This window comes from Myxine glutinosa, chromosome 6, assembly GCF_964187855.1.
Source record: "Myxine glutinosa chromosome 6, kmMyxGlut1.1, whole genome shotgun sequence".
NCBI classification, from domain to species: domain Eukaryota; kingdom Metazoa; phylum Chordata; class Myxini; order Myxiniformes; family Myxinidae; genus Myxine; species Myxine glutinosa.
This window is the reverse complement of record NC_136266.1, coordinates 15,744,379-15,757,227: the sequence shown is the minus strand read 5'-3', so window position 1 is coordinate 15,757,227 and position 12,849 is coordinate 15,744,379. Positions and strand designations below refer to the sequence as shown.

General features: G+C 46.5%; 2 protein-coding genes across 5 annotated transcripts in view; one reads left to right on the top strand and one right to left on the bottom strand.

Annotated features, from left to right (window-relative positions):
* Positions 1–5,475, bottom strand: part of LOC137429612 (transcriptional repressor NF-X1) — a 79,951-nt gene extending 74,476 nt beyond the window's left edge. For both annotated transcript variants that reach the window (XM_068119671.2, XM_068119672.2), the window contains exons 1-3: positions 4,926–5,475; positions 3,451–3,957; positions 2,611–2,772 (exon numbers count right to left, since the gene is read on the bottom strand). In XM_068119671.2, coding sequence (XP_067975772.2) covers positions 2,611–2,772; positions 3,451–3,957; positions 4,926–5,475 — 1,219 coding nt within the window. The remainder of the gene's footprint in view (positions 1–2,610; positions 2,773–3,450; positions 3,958–4,925) is intronic.
* DARS1 (aspartyl-tRNA synthetase 1) overlaps positions 5,383–12,849 on the top strand; it is a 37,372-nt gene continuing 29,905 nt past the window's right edge. Inside the window, exons 1-3 of one of the 3 annotated variants that reach the window (XM_068119673.2) lie at positions 5,383–5,506; positions 6,998–7,059; positions 8,629–8,719. In XM_068119673.2, coding sequence (XP_067975774.2) covers positions 7,040–7,059; positions 8,629–8,719 — 111 coding nt within the window. In that variant the 5' untranslated portion in view covers positions 5,383–5,506; positions 6,998–7,039. Of the gene's footprint in view, positions 5,507–6,991; positions 7,060–8,628; positions 8,720–12,139; positions 12,273–12,849 lie in introns of those variants that run through there. The other 2 variants (XM_068119674.2, XM_078779629.1) reach the window with 2 other exon arrangements.

Here is a 12,849-nt window from a genome sequence, read left to right as displayed (position 1 = left end):
AAATTGTTGCCCATGGGAATTGATGATTTGGATTGTGAATTTACTCTTGTTTAAAAAAAAAAGTTTGCATGCAAAGAAAGTTTTCACTGTGTTCAACCTTTCTTTCTTGAGGGGGGGAAGTGTTACGGATTCGTGACTTCCGTTATTGTGGTTTTCACCCACTGGACATGTTTCTGATATTATGTATTATTATTAGTTTCACAAGGTTTATTATTCACAAACGGTTATCAAAAGTTAAAAAGGATAACTGTAAGTGAAACAGGAAACCAAAGGAGAAGAGAATGAGGTGAAGAGGAAGAAGCAGCGCACGCAAAGTCGGAGAGGACGGTGACGTCAGCGCTCGGTAAAGAGCCAGGTTTACCGACAGCCGCGAGGGGATTTTGAGTTCCTGGAAGGGACATCCGGCGATAAGAATATTCGCTGGAGTGGAGAAATCTGCGTAGACAGATTTGGGGCGCTGAGATTCCGACGAATCCTTGCCTCGTCGCATCGGCGCAAGCCAGAGCCATCAGCCATTTTGAACCCCGTGCTTCGGACACCGGTGAGCGTTTGCTTCGTGTCATCTTCGCCCCCAACATCCTACCATCTGTCGGGGATGAGTGGGTGAGACCGCTTCGTCTCCAATTACGTGGCGGTTTGCTGAGGGAGCGGTGAAGGTGTGCCTCTGGAGGGCGCCGTTGTACAGTTTGGCGGGAAGAGCACCCTTGCCCACTGTACACGCTTCGGATATCGACTGGAGAGCGAGATTCGGGCTTCGACCGGATTTCGTTCCATCGACCGCTGGAGCGAATCCCATTCGCCTTGGGAAAAGTCATAGAGACATTGAGGAGTGTCCGTTCATTTGCTGGCAGAGCAGTGAGTCACTTGACTTTATATAAGATATATATAGAGTGCACTCTTAATGGCCATTTGCTGTACCGTACTACCTGTGTGCGATTTATAATACAAGTTTGTTCATTCATAATCATTGGTGTGGTTTCACTATTGATTTTCAACACAGGGTAATGTATTTTTTCTGCCGGGGTTCCTTTCGGGGTTCGGAGGTTACCGAGACCAGGAGATTGTAGAGGATTCCGTAACAATGATCATAACATAGATGCCACTGGTACTCATGATCATAACGTTTGTGACACTGATACTTATTATCATAATGTTTGTGACGCTGGTACTCATGATCATAACGTTTGTGACACTGGTACTCATGATCATAACGTTTGTGACGCTGGTACTCATGATCATAACGTTTGTGACGCTGGTACTAAACAAGTGCATCAATTGGCTGTCCATAACCCCGGTACTTTTGGCAAGGGACTCAAACCTGCATGCTTGGGGTTGTGGTTAGGATTCGGGTTAAAGTGACACTTCAGGTTATATTTTTACCTCCAGCACCGAAGGTGGATGGTGTTTATGTATTCACCCATGTCGGTCTGTTTCTCTCTGTCTGTGAACAGGATATCCCAAAAGGTTATGGACGAATTCAGACGAAACTTGGTGGACATGTGTGCATGACACAGATGAAATTATTAGACTTTGGTGAAGATCCGGATTCGAGAATTTTTAAAGTGAATCTTCACCATTGAGTGACAGGGCCAAAAACGATACATAGCACAATATCTCAAAAAGTTGTGGACGGATTATGACAAAACTAGGTGTATGAGTTGGGTCGGTGACAAGAACAAGCCGATTCGATTTCCATTCAGGTCCAAATCCAGATCCGGCCCATCAGTGGGATACAAAGCATGAACTGTTCAGCCTGGAGGAGGTATGCTCTCTACCGAGTGCCGTTCTACTTGATTACTGTATCCCTTTGAATGAAGCATTTATTGATATATAAAATTAATAAAGTTCTACTTTTTAAAGGGATTAAACATTTATTTTTCGACCCCCTTCCTCAACCACGACTATTCCATGCAAATGTGTACTGAAAAAAATGGCCATACCGAGCACCTTCCATATACTGAACACCAAAAATGGCCATACCGAGCACCTTCCACATACTGAACACCAAAAATGGCCATACCGAGCACCTTCCATATACTGAACACCAAAAATGGCCATACCGAGCACCTTCCATATACTGAACACCAAAAATGGCCATACCGAGCACCTTCCATATACTGAACACCAAAAATGGCCATACCGAGCACCTTCCATATATACTGAACACCAAAAATGGCCATACCGAGCACCTTCCATATACTGAACACCAAAAATGGCCATACCGAGCACCTTCCATATACTGAACACCAAAAATGGCCATACCGAGCACCTTCCATATATACTGAACACCAAAAATTGCCATACCGAGCACCTTCCATATACTGAACACCAAAAATGGCCATACCGAGCACCTTCCATATACTGAATACCAAAAATGGCCATACCGAGCACCTTCCATATACTGAACACCAAAAATGGCCATACCGAGCACCTTCCATATACTGAACACCAAAAATGGCCATACCGAGCACCTTCCATATACTGAACACCAAAAAAAATTGAAAATGAGGGATGGGGGGGGGGGGGGGGGGGAAGTGAAACCTTCTAGAACTATCAAACCCCAAATATTCCCCTGGTCACATCCTCATCCATCCCCCACCTAGTGGTTACCTTCCACCTTGGCAGCAGGAGAGCGGGCCCATCTCCTAATACAAGGCAGGTGAAATACGTGGAAACAGTTCTGGCAGCTCCAAACATATGCGTTCGCTTGGATAACATCACAGCACACCATGCACTCATAAGTGCCGGCACTCAGCTGCTGGATCAGCGAACCTGCACACAATATGGCAGTTACAAAAACAAAGATGGCGCATAAGCTGTTTTTCAAATGAGGAGAAAATTAACAGCAAATTTGCATTCGTTCATCACTTCTTTTACATCTTCTTCATCCGTTATGCAACACAAGGCTGCGGGGGAGCATCATTGGCTGCTAGTGCAGCTGATGCAGCGCCCCCTGTAGGTTATGACAGGAATTTGTAAATTGTTGAGCGTGCCGGAGACAGCTCGCCTATTCTTCATGAACACACTGTGGGATCTTTAATGTCCACCAACTAATGCCGACAGATGGGTCGCCTAATTTAACATCCATCCGAGGGATGGCACACACAATGAAGAATCAACCTGTCTGAAATACCCGGATGACGGTTTATAATTGGGCCAAGATTCAGGCTCGACAGCTAAGGGATGAATGTGCGTACCTCTAAGCCATACTGTCAACCCTCATTTACATGGAAAAAAAACTATCAGGAATCCTCTTCATGGGTTTATAAGGTCAAATTACATATGCAAGACCTATTACATTCACAACTCTCAGCACAAAAATATTACCTAATACACAAATGTCATACCGTTTCAACGCTGCAGTCCATTTCCAAAATGCAGTGAAATTACATTTTACGATAGAACATTGTAAGAGCGCAATAATGACACGGTGTAAAATGAAAAAACAACCTGTATGAGTTTCAAGACTCTTGTAAACTTCAGCCTGTCCCGTTTTTGATTGCAAGTTTTTCTGCCACGGCGTTCCCTCTTTTGTTCGATTAATGGTGTTCTCTTTCCCCAAATCCCCGACACCGTCAGGGTGCTGCTTGTCCAAAGACCTCTGCTCGTGGAGTCCCTCCTCGGTCTCTCTCCACGGACGACCTATCTGTGGTCCGGGTGCTCTCCATTGTGAGCTGGCAGAGCCCTGGCCTCGACCGTCCCACCTTTCTTGCCATTTGCGCCGCGCCTGCGCACGGCAGCTTCCACCACCCCGGGCTTGCGTGTTGAGAGAGCGCTGTTCCTTCTCCTTCTCGCCGAGATCCGTTTCCCGATGGCTGTGCGTCACTGTAGAGTGATCCACCGGTGCAGAAGTTCCTACAGAACTGTTTTGCTTGGAATTGTGCAAGTTTCCTTTGCTAAACTCCGTGTTGTCATCGTTCACTTTCCGATGTCGATTTTCATCCACCCTTGTTGCAGCTGCAAAATATTTAGAACGCCTTCATTCAGTTGCAGGTAAAGCCACAAAGTCATATATCACACTCAATCTTAATGCATAACAGACACAGGAATGCAATGATCACAACGCAGTCATAAACCACACAAGGGTCATCCACTGGTCGCCCATGCCACACAAGGATCACAAAAGGGTCACACATGAGTCACGCATGGGTCATACATGGGTCACACATGGGGCATAGAAGGGTCACACATGGGTCATAGAAGGGTTACACATGGGTCCTATAAGGGTCACACATGGGTCATAGAAGGGTCACACATAGGTCATAGAAGGGTCACACAGGTCATAGAAGGGTCACACAGGTCATAGAAGAGTCACACAGGTCATAGAAGGGTCACACATGGGTCATAGAAGGGTCACACATGGGTCATAGAAGGGTCACACATGGGTCATAGAAGGGTCACACATGGGTCATAGAAGGGTCACATGGGTCATAGAAGGGTCACATGGGTCATAGAAGGGTCACACATTGGTCATAGAAGGGTCACACATTGGTCATAGAAGGGTCACACATTGGTCATAGAAGGGTCACACATTGGTCATAGAAGGGTCACACATTGGTCATAGAAGGGTCACACATTGGTCATAGAAGGGTCACACATTGGTCATAGAAGGGTCACACATTGGTCATAGAAGGGTCACACATTGGTCATAGAAGGGTCACACATTGGTCATAGAAGGGTCACACATTGGTCATAGAAGGGTCACACATTGGTCATAGAAGGGTCACACATTGGTCATAGAAGGGTCACACATTGGTCATAGAAGGGTCACACATTGGTCATAGAAGGGCCATACAAAGGTCACACATGGGTCATACAAGGGGCACACATGGGTCATACATGTCATACAAGGGGCACACATGGGTCATAGAAGGTTCACACATGGGTTATAGAAGGGCCATACATGGGTCACACAAGGGTCATACCAGGAGCATCTTCCACGACTGTAGCCGTTGAACCATTTCCTTGCCCGGGTCTTGGTCCCTCTCGTCTCCTCCTTTGCTGCTGCCTGCTGTAGCCTCGTCCGTCCAATCTTCGAGTGGCACCTGAAGCAGGGCTCGTTTCCTCCTGTCCCTCATAATTGGACCAGTATCTCCTATTTTGCTGATAATTGTGTCGTCCACCTCTGTTGCCTCGCCTGGCGGGCCCTGCGACCTCTTCTGCCCTCCTTTCTCTGCCAGTCCTCCCACTTCCTACCCAAGCCGTCCCATTTGCTCCTCTGGGCCTGACCTCCGGCCTTGTCGACGCACATTCCCCGATGCCGTCCCAAGAACGTCCAGCTTCGTCCTTTTGCTTCTCCATAACCGGAGTTGGCTTTAGTGGCCTCGGGTCGTTACACGTATCGCCATTAGACCGGGTCTGCTGCCCCGTAAGAGGAGGACACGACACACCTGCATTCCTCTCTCGCCACGAACCACTGGAACACCGTTGGGACGCCGGAGTGAAGGTAGCTGCGTCTGGGTTCAACGAGGTCATCGAGTTACCTGAGCAAGTTCATTCCTGACAGGTGTGGGGAAGTGTGGCGTGACGAAGGTGTGGGGGTGGGGGTTACACGGCAATTTACCCACGATTTAGGTATTAAATATACAAATAAAAATGTGTGCGGGTAATAAACTGCAAGCAAATGAAGTGTTTATGTGACACAAATATAAATATAATGATAATGGGCTAAATGGACATTTCTAATTGAGTTTCCGGTATATTTATTTGTGTATAAGTATTCCGACAATACCGGCACGCACCTCATGTGTCTCGATAACATAACAAGGCACCGCCAATTAGAGGTAAAATAACCTCACGTGATCACTACCAAACGTCCATCGAATGCTACTTTTGTTTGACAGGAAAATCGACCATCACCGATACGCCGCGATGAGCGGAACTTACGTCACTTCCGTCCACATTTGCACTTGAATCCGATTTTTGTTTTCGGTTTGCTTTTTCTCATTTCGACTGCAGCGATTTATAGCAATAACATCAGTACCTTCGCTCAGTAACTTGTCCTTAATAAATATACAAGACATAAAATCAAAACGCGATAATGAACTGCCAATCTCGCTTACAATAAATACACAACACACCATAACTTGTTCAACTTTAAGATCACAGAGAAAATTTGTTAAAACTGCCGTTTGTGCGGATTTTTTAACGGTGCATATACCTTATCGTTTTTTGAATACATGTAGCTCACTTAATTTGACGTATGATTTATCTTTGTCTTTTTTGGGTTCCCCCCGATACTCCAGTGCTCTATTTGGTCAGTTTTAGATTAGTTGTGTTTTATTCCCTGGAAATATGGTGGGAGCTTTAACCACTGACCTCTATAATATGGAGGAACTACCGGCCGATGGGAGTGTGTTGGGTGATGAGGCCACCGGCCGCCATATTTGGACTCACGGCTGACCGAAAGTTCCACAGTAAACAACGTGGAAAAAAAACATGAACAGGTTTTTAAATAAACTGAGTTTTTTAAATAGGACTTTTTCATGTTGTGATGAGTACCAATACCAAGTTTTTTAATAAACTGTGAGTTTTTGTTTTTATCGGGATTTTTCATGTTGTAGTGATTACCAAGATGGCGGCTGGTGACCCTCCCCACAGTTTTCAGCAAACCAGTGATCCAGTCATATTTAGATCAGTGCTTTTAACCCCCTCCCCACACCACAGTTATATTGTATTCATGCCCCTTTTCCTTCCCTTACCTTCCTCACAAGTTCACTGAAGTACAGTGCTAAATACTTCAAAAAAGTAAAACGTTAAAACGTTATGTCGCGTTAAAACATGTACAGAATGAAATAAACTACTGATTTAATGTAAATAAATATATCCGCCCTATTGTTTTATTGTTCTGCTTCTGTTGGTTTCGTTTCGATCCGTTTTATAATTTATGTGCTTTTACTCCCCGCCCTTATTTTGCCCCGCCCTTATTTTGACCCCGCCCCTATTTTGACCCCGCCCTTATTTTGACCCCGCTCCTAACTATCTCTGCCCCGCCCAGTCGTACCAGAACTTGCGTGGCTTTGATCTCTGCTCGTGAACCATGGAGGACGTCAGTGTAAGGTAAGATAAGGAGAGAGACGAGGTGTGAGCATTTCTGCTTGTACATATGTCATGTGGACAAAGACAGAAGCATAGAGGTACCCCGAGTAATATCTTATTCGCTTTCCTTCCTTGTGTTGTTCTGTGTGCTTCAACAGTATGGATGTGCCATGAACGTTCACGTTGTTAGAAAATAGAAGGTTGTTCCTCTGTGTAATTTCTCGTGTATGTATATGTATGTATGTGTATATGTATATATATATATGTGTGTGTGTGTTGTGCCTGTACTGTACACACGAGCCGTATGTATGTGTTGTGTCTGTACTGTACACACGAGCCGTATATGTGTCATGCCTGTACTGTACACACGACCTGTATTACACATGTACATTGCGCTAACCTCAGTTCGTTATACGAACCTGAGTCCAAATTATGAACGAGGAGACGATTTGACGACGGGACATTTTATACCTTGTTACTGCCACTACTACTAGTACTAGTGAAAGCTCACATTTTTGGGTGTTAACCAAAATCGAATCTGCTTCCTGGTGTTACCTACCCAACCTGTCCACCAGGTTTCGCCCGAATCGGTCCACAATCTTTTGAGATATCGCGATATATAAATCGTTTTTTGCCCGATATCTCAATGGTGAAGAATCACTTGAAGCATTATAGTATCCGGATCCAGATCTTCACCAAAATCTAATCAATTCGTCCTGGTCACGCACCCAACCTGTCCACCAAATTTTGTCTGAATCCATCCACGACCTTTTGACATATCCTGATTTCAAACAAACAAACTGGGCTGAAAACATAACATTAGTCCACCTTCTGTGGCGGATGTAACGATGTACTGTATATGGACCACCTTGTACAGTGTGGGTGGTGTAGACCTAGCAGTGACGTCCGTCCACACATACAGCATGAGGACCATGGAGTTTTAAAACAAATCCATTATAATATTAATCGATCTAAATTTAAAAGTAAAATCCACGTGTACAGGAGAGTACGTTAGAAACTTTAACACCCTCCTCTACTACAACGATGGGTTAAACTACAGTATGTTGGCCTTAGCGTCCGTTTTGAGGCCATCATGGCCGCTATAAAGTGTATAATTGGACGTGGGGTCAGGCAGTGCTGCTGCCCGCTTGCAGAGCACCTTGTAACTTGCGACTTGCGACGAACTTGCAGACCACTTGTAGGTAACTAACATGAGGCCAATAACTCCATAGCTTTTCAATGTCCAGCACGTTCCGAAGCCCCCGTCAGGAAAAGCTCACCCCCACATGAGACCAACAACTCATGTGGGTGAGCTTTTAGTAAAAAGAAAGAAAGAAAGAAACAGAGAGAGACAGACAGACAGAGAGACACAGAGACTATTGGACTATTCCACATGTCGCGACACCACTGCCAGGTAGTACCCCCCGCCCTCAGTAATAGCAATAACTCTCATCACTCCCACGTGAAGACAAGTTGGTTTATAAAATGTAGTTCCCTATTTTTGTTGATAAACTATTTTGCAGATTGAAACGTCCGTGTGCAAACTGTCCGCGACTTGTTTTGCGTACAATTGACCGAATGATTCTTCAGTCCGAATGCACAGCCATTGTCCAAGAAAGCGGCGAAGAAACAAGCCAAGGAAGCGGAGAAGGCTGCTCTGAAAGCAGAGAAGGCAACCAAGGTGCGTAAAATGCGGGCAAATTGTCAAAAGAGCATTTCTAATATCGGGGCAGGAACGTGTGAGGGTCAGCCATTTTATTTACCCTTTCAGTCCGACTCGCTCTGCTTGTGCAAATTTCAATGCTTTGGAGAAATCTAAAGATGACAAGAGAATTTAGCAACATTTGCAGAGAATGGATTTGAAATGGGTCGAGCTTGATTTATCTCGCAACTTTTACACTTCTAAATGGTTCATGAATATTTCTTCCACTTGTGTGTTCAATTCTGCTTTATTTTATATTTCCAAGCAAAGTTTGCTTTTATGAACCACCTTTAGAGGCCATTTTTCCCCGCAGAGCAGGGGGGGTTGGCCTTTTTCGGGCACCATGGTCCCTATTTGGAAGCGATGTTTTATGGCCGGATGCTCTTCCTGCCGCCAACCCTGTTAGTCGCCTCTTGCAACACACAGGGAATTACCAGTGAGCTGGTACTCGATTTGCCGACCTCGGAAGGATGACAGGCTGAGTCAACCCCCCTGGCGTTAATTTAGCGATCGACCGGGATTCGAACCCAGGATCCAAGGATCCCAAGCCGGCACCCTAACCGCTAAGCCAACGAACCCAGGATCCTAGGATCCCAAGCTGGCACCCTAACCGCTAAGCCAACGAACCCAGGATCCTAGGATCCTAAGCCGGCACCCCAAGCGCTAAGCCAACGAACCCAGGATCCAAGGATCCCAAGCCGGCACCCTAACCGCTAAGCCAACGAACCCAGGATCCTAGGATCCCAAGCCGGCACCCCAAGCGCTAAGCCAACACCAGGCTGCTCAAAGTTTGCTTTTATAATGTTTGTTATTAAGTAGAGGAGATAGCTCATGGCTGCAGGTTCCCATCAGTTCTTGCAGGGGGTGCAGTTGTGCCGCTGATGCAGTTCCCCCTGTAGGTTGGAGCAGGAATTTGGAATTTGTCCAGGGTGCCGGCGATAGCTCGCCTCCTCTTCGTGAATGACACTGTGGCACCTTTAATGTCCACCAACTAATGCCGTCAGATGGGACGCCCAGTTTGACGTCCATCCGAAGGACGGCACACACATGTCCTTCATCACTTCTCTCACTTTGGCTTGTAATGGAGCTGCCACTCACACACACTTGGACATACTGATGACACAAACACTTAACACTGTCACTTCCCGGGATACTCTGGGTACCAGCGACGTCATAACAATGGTGCTTCGGGAGGAAATTCCTCCTCCGCCGAGATGCCAACCGATGGTTATTTATCCGTTTTCTAGCCTTTTAAATGCTGAGCACCAAGCAAGGAAGCAGCTCGTACCATTTTTAATCTTTAGTATGACTCTATTTGGGTTTCAACCAAAAACCTCACAGATTCGGAGCGGACGCTCTAACCAGGACAACACGTCGTCACTGTGGGAAGAATTTTGAGCAATCTTTATTTCTAGTGATGCCAGACTCTGAATGTTCTGCACGTCTCTTATTCTGCACATCTCTCATGGCCTTTCTGCTCGCAGTAGTCGCCGTGCACCTGCAGGAGAATTCTACTTGCTTGAAGCCATCTTAAAGTGTTCAGTGTTTTCTTGTTCTGGTTGTTACCTGCGCCACCAAAGGTGGATGGAGGTTACGTTTTCCCCCCCCTGTCTGTCTGTCTGTCTGTTTGTCTGTGAACAAGATATCTCAAAAAGTTGTGGATGGATTCGGACAAAATTTGGCAGAGTCCAGTGTGTGTGACAAGGACGAAATGATTAGATTTTGGTGCAGATCCGGCTACTAGAATTTTTTAAGTGATTCTTCATCATTGGGAGATAGGGCCAAAAGACCGGTTGGGTGTCTGGCAAGGACGAATATATTCGATTTTGGTGAAGATCTGAATATGGATTCGGATACGATAATTATTTAATTTTATAAGTGATTCTTCACCATTGAGAGGTAGGACTAAATCCGATACATAGCACGATATCTCAAAAAGTTATGGACGAATTTGGACGAAACTTGGTGGAGGAGTTGGTTTGGTGACAAGAAAAAGCCGATTCGATTTTGGTTCAGGTCCGAACCCAGGTCCGAACCCAGATCTGGCCTATCAGTGGGATATAAAACATAAACTGTTCAGCCTGGTGGAGGTATGCGCTCTACTGAGTGCCGTTCTAGCTAGTTTACATTGGAATACCAGTCTTCGTGAAGGCTATATTATTGGTCTGCCACAGCGGGTATGTCATGCAATGGATTTTGTCACCTGAAAGACGATAAGAGTATCTTCACCGCTTTTTGGGAAGCGAGGTGAGGTGACGGTTTTGAGCATCCCCCCCACCCCCTCCCCCTCATCAGAGCAAAGGTCGGGGCTAATTAATGCTCGGAACGTCAAACCGCTCCTCATTTCCCACAATGGTAAACGTGTTCTTCTCAGCTTTTAGCTTATAAATATATTTTCAACCTAGTGTGCATGACTTGATCACAGCTGTTGCTCGCTGCTTTGCCACGTGAGCTTGTAGACCTCTTTGCTCTGTATGCTCAGTTGTCTTCATGAATTGTCTTTGAAATTGCGACAGCGTTCTTTTTTACCCACATGGGCATGGGCCACATCATTTCTATCATTTTAATATACATATTGTTGCGGTTTTGAGTTTGTACAGTCAATATAATAAAGGTTAAAATTTCCCCCTCATAGTTAATCACACAAGCAACATGTAGCCTCGGTATAGTATAGTTATCTCTTCGTATTTGTGAGCTTAGTCCTCTTCCTATGTTAGTTCTGTGTTGAGTAGAGTCAGGAGAATAGGTCCTACTTCTACTGACTCTTCCGCCTCCCTATCCTCATGCCCCTTTGCGCTGACTTTGGTTCATTTTGGGCGAATTAACACGAGGCAGGCCTAGGAGGGTCGGGGTGGAGCCGAATGAGGGCAGCAGAGGAGCTGACGGTAAGCACGAGCCGCCAATCAGGGCTCAGAGGTTGTGGTGGCAGCACTGCGTCACAGGGCGTGGTTGGAAGGTTCGAGGGGGGTCGAGAAGGTTCGGGGCGTATCTATATAACCCATCGCGCAAAGCACCCAGGAGGACTCGCTGATAGAGCGAGGACTTGAGGACTCGCAAGGACTCGCTGATGAGAGAGAGGACTTGAGGACTCGCAAGAACTCGCTGATGAGAGAGAGGACTTGAGGACTCGCAAGGACTCGCGCGCACTGACCAACCAGGAGGAATCGTTGACGAGCAGGAGTTAAGAGCTTCAAAGAACTTTGAGAGATACGCGGGTGAAGAAAGATGCGCATGAACCGGAATGCGCGCTATTATAAAGTGACGCTCGGTTGAGCTGGAGGCCGAGCCGCGTACAGTGCATTAAGTCGCGCGAGTGATAACGGCTGTGTAATCGCCAGCCGCGCTGAGACGCGCACTTTCCCTTATACCTCATCGGCTGCCTTTGTTCGGGAGACGCGCTACGAGGTTCCTTCCACCGCCTGCTGCCATCCTCGCGGGACGTGCTGGGACCGTGGAGAGCCGGACGGGGCCGTTCCTGGATGACCACGTCAACGCGTTTGGCTGGAACATCAACCCATCTGCAATTCCCTGTGTGAGTGTAACGGGCCCGAGTCTGGGAGATAAGATAAGACTGACTAAGTGCTGCTCTGTGTCTCTGCGTCCCGATCATTGTACATACATGTGGGAATAATTAAACCTGTGTGCTTCCTTTTCCATTCGATCATTCCTGTGATTTCCTCATTGGCTAAGCGTGGTACGAATAGAACCGCTCGAATCGGGTTCCACTACCTAAAACTGCATGGACCACGTGGTACTCAATCCGCTCGGTGTACCCAAATCACACGTGGCTCGTGCGAGGCTTGCTTCCTCGCTTGCATGGCGGCGCAGGGATTTAGGTACGAGCGAGACTTGGTCCCGAAACCCTACTTTGCGTTTTGCCCGGAAGAGGCGTTTCAAGTCTCGGTTCCGCCAAGCCCAGAAAGAACAAGGGGATTAATCCCCCCTTGGTAAGGGGAAGAAGGGTGGCGGAGAACCGTAACAATATATTCACACAAGTTGTCGTAGAGGCATTCTCATTGGCTGAGAATCCGGTCTTCTACTCCTGATGTGATCAAGGTGCATATCCGACTGCGTGGTATTTTCCATCGTCATCCTCAGCGTTGCTTCCT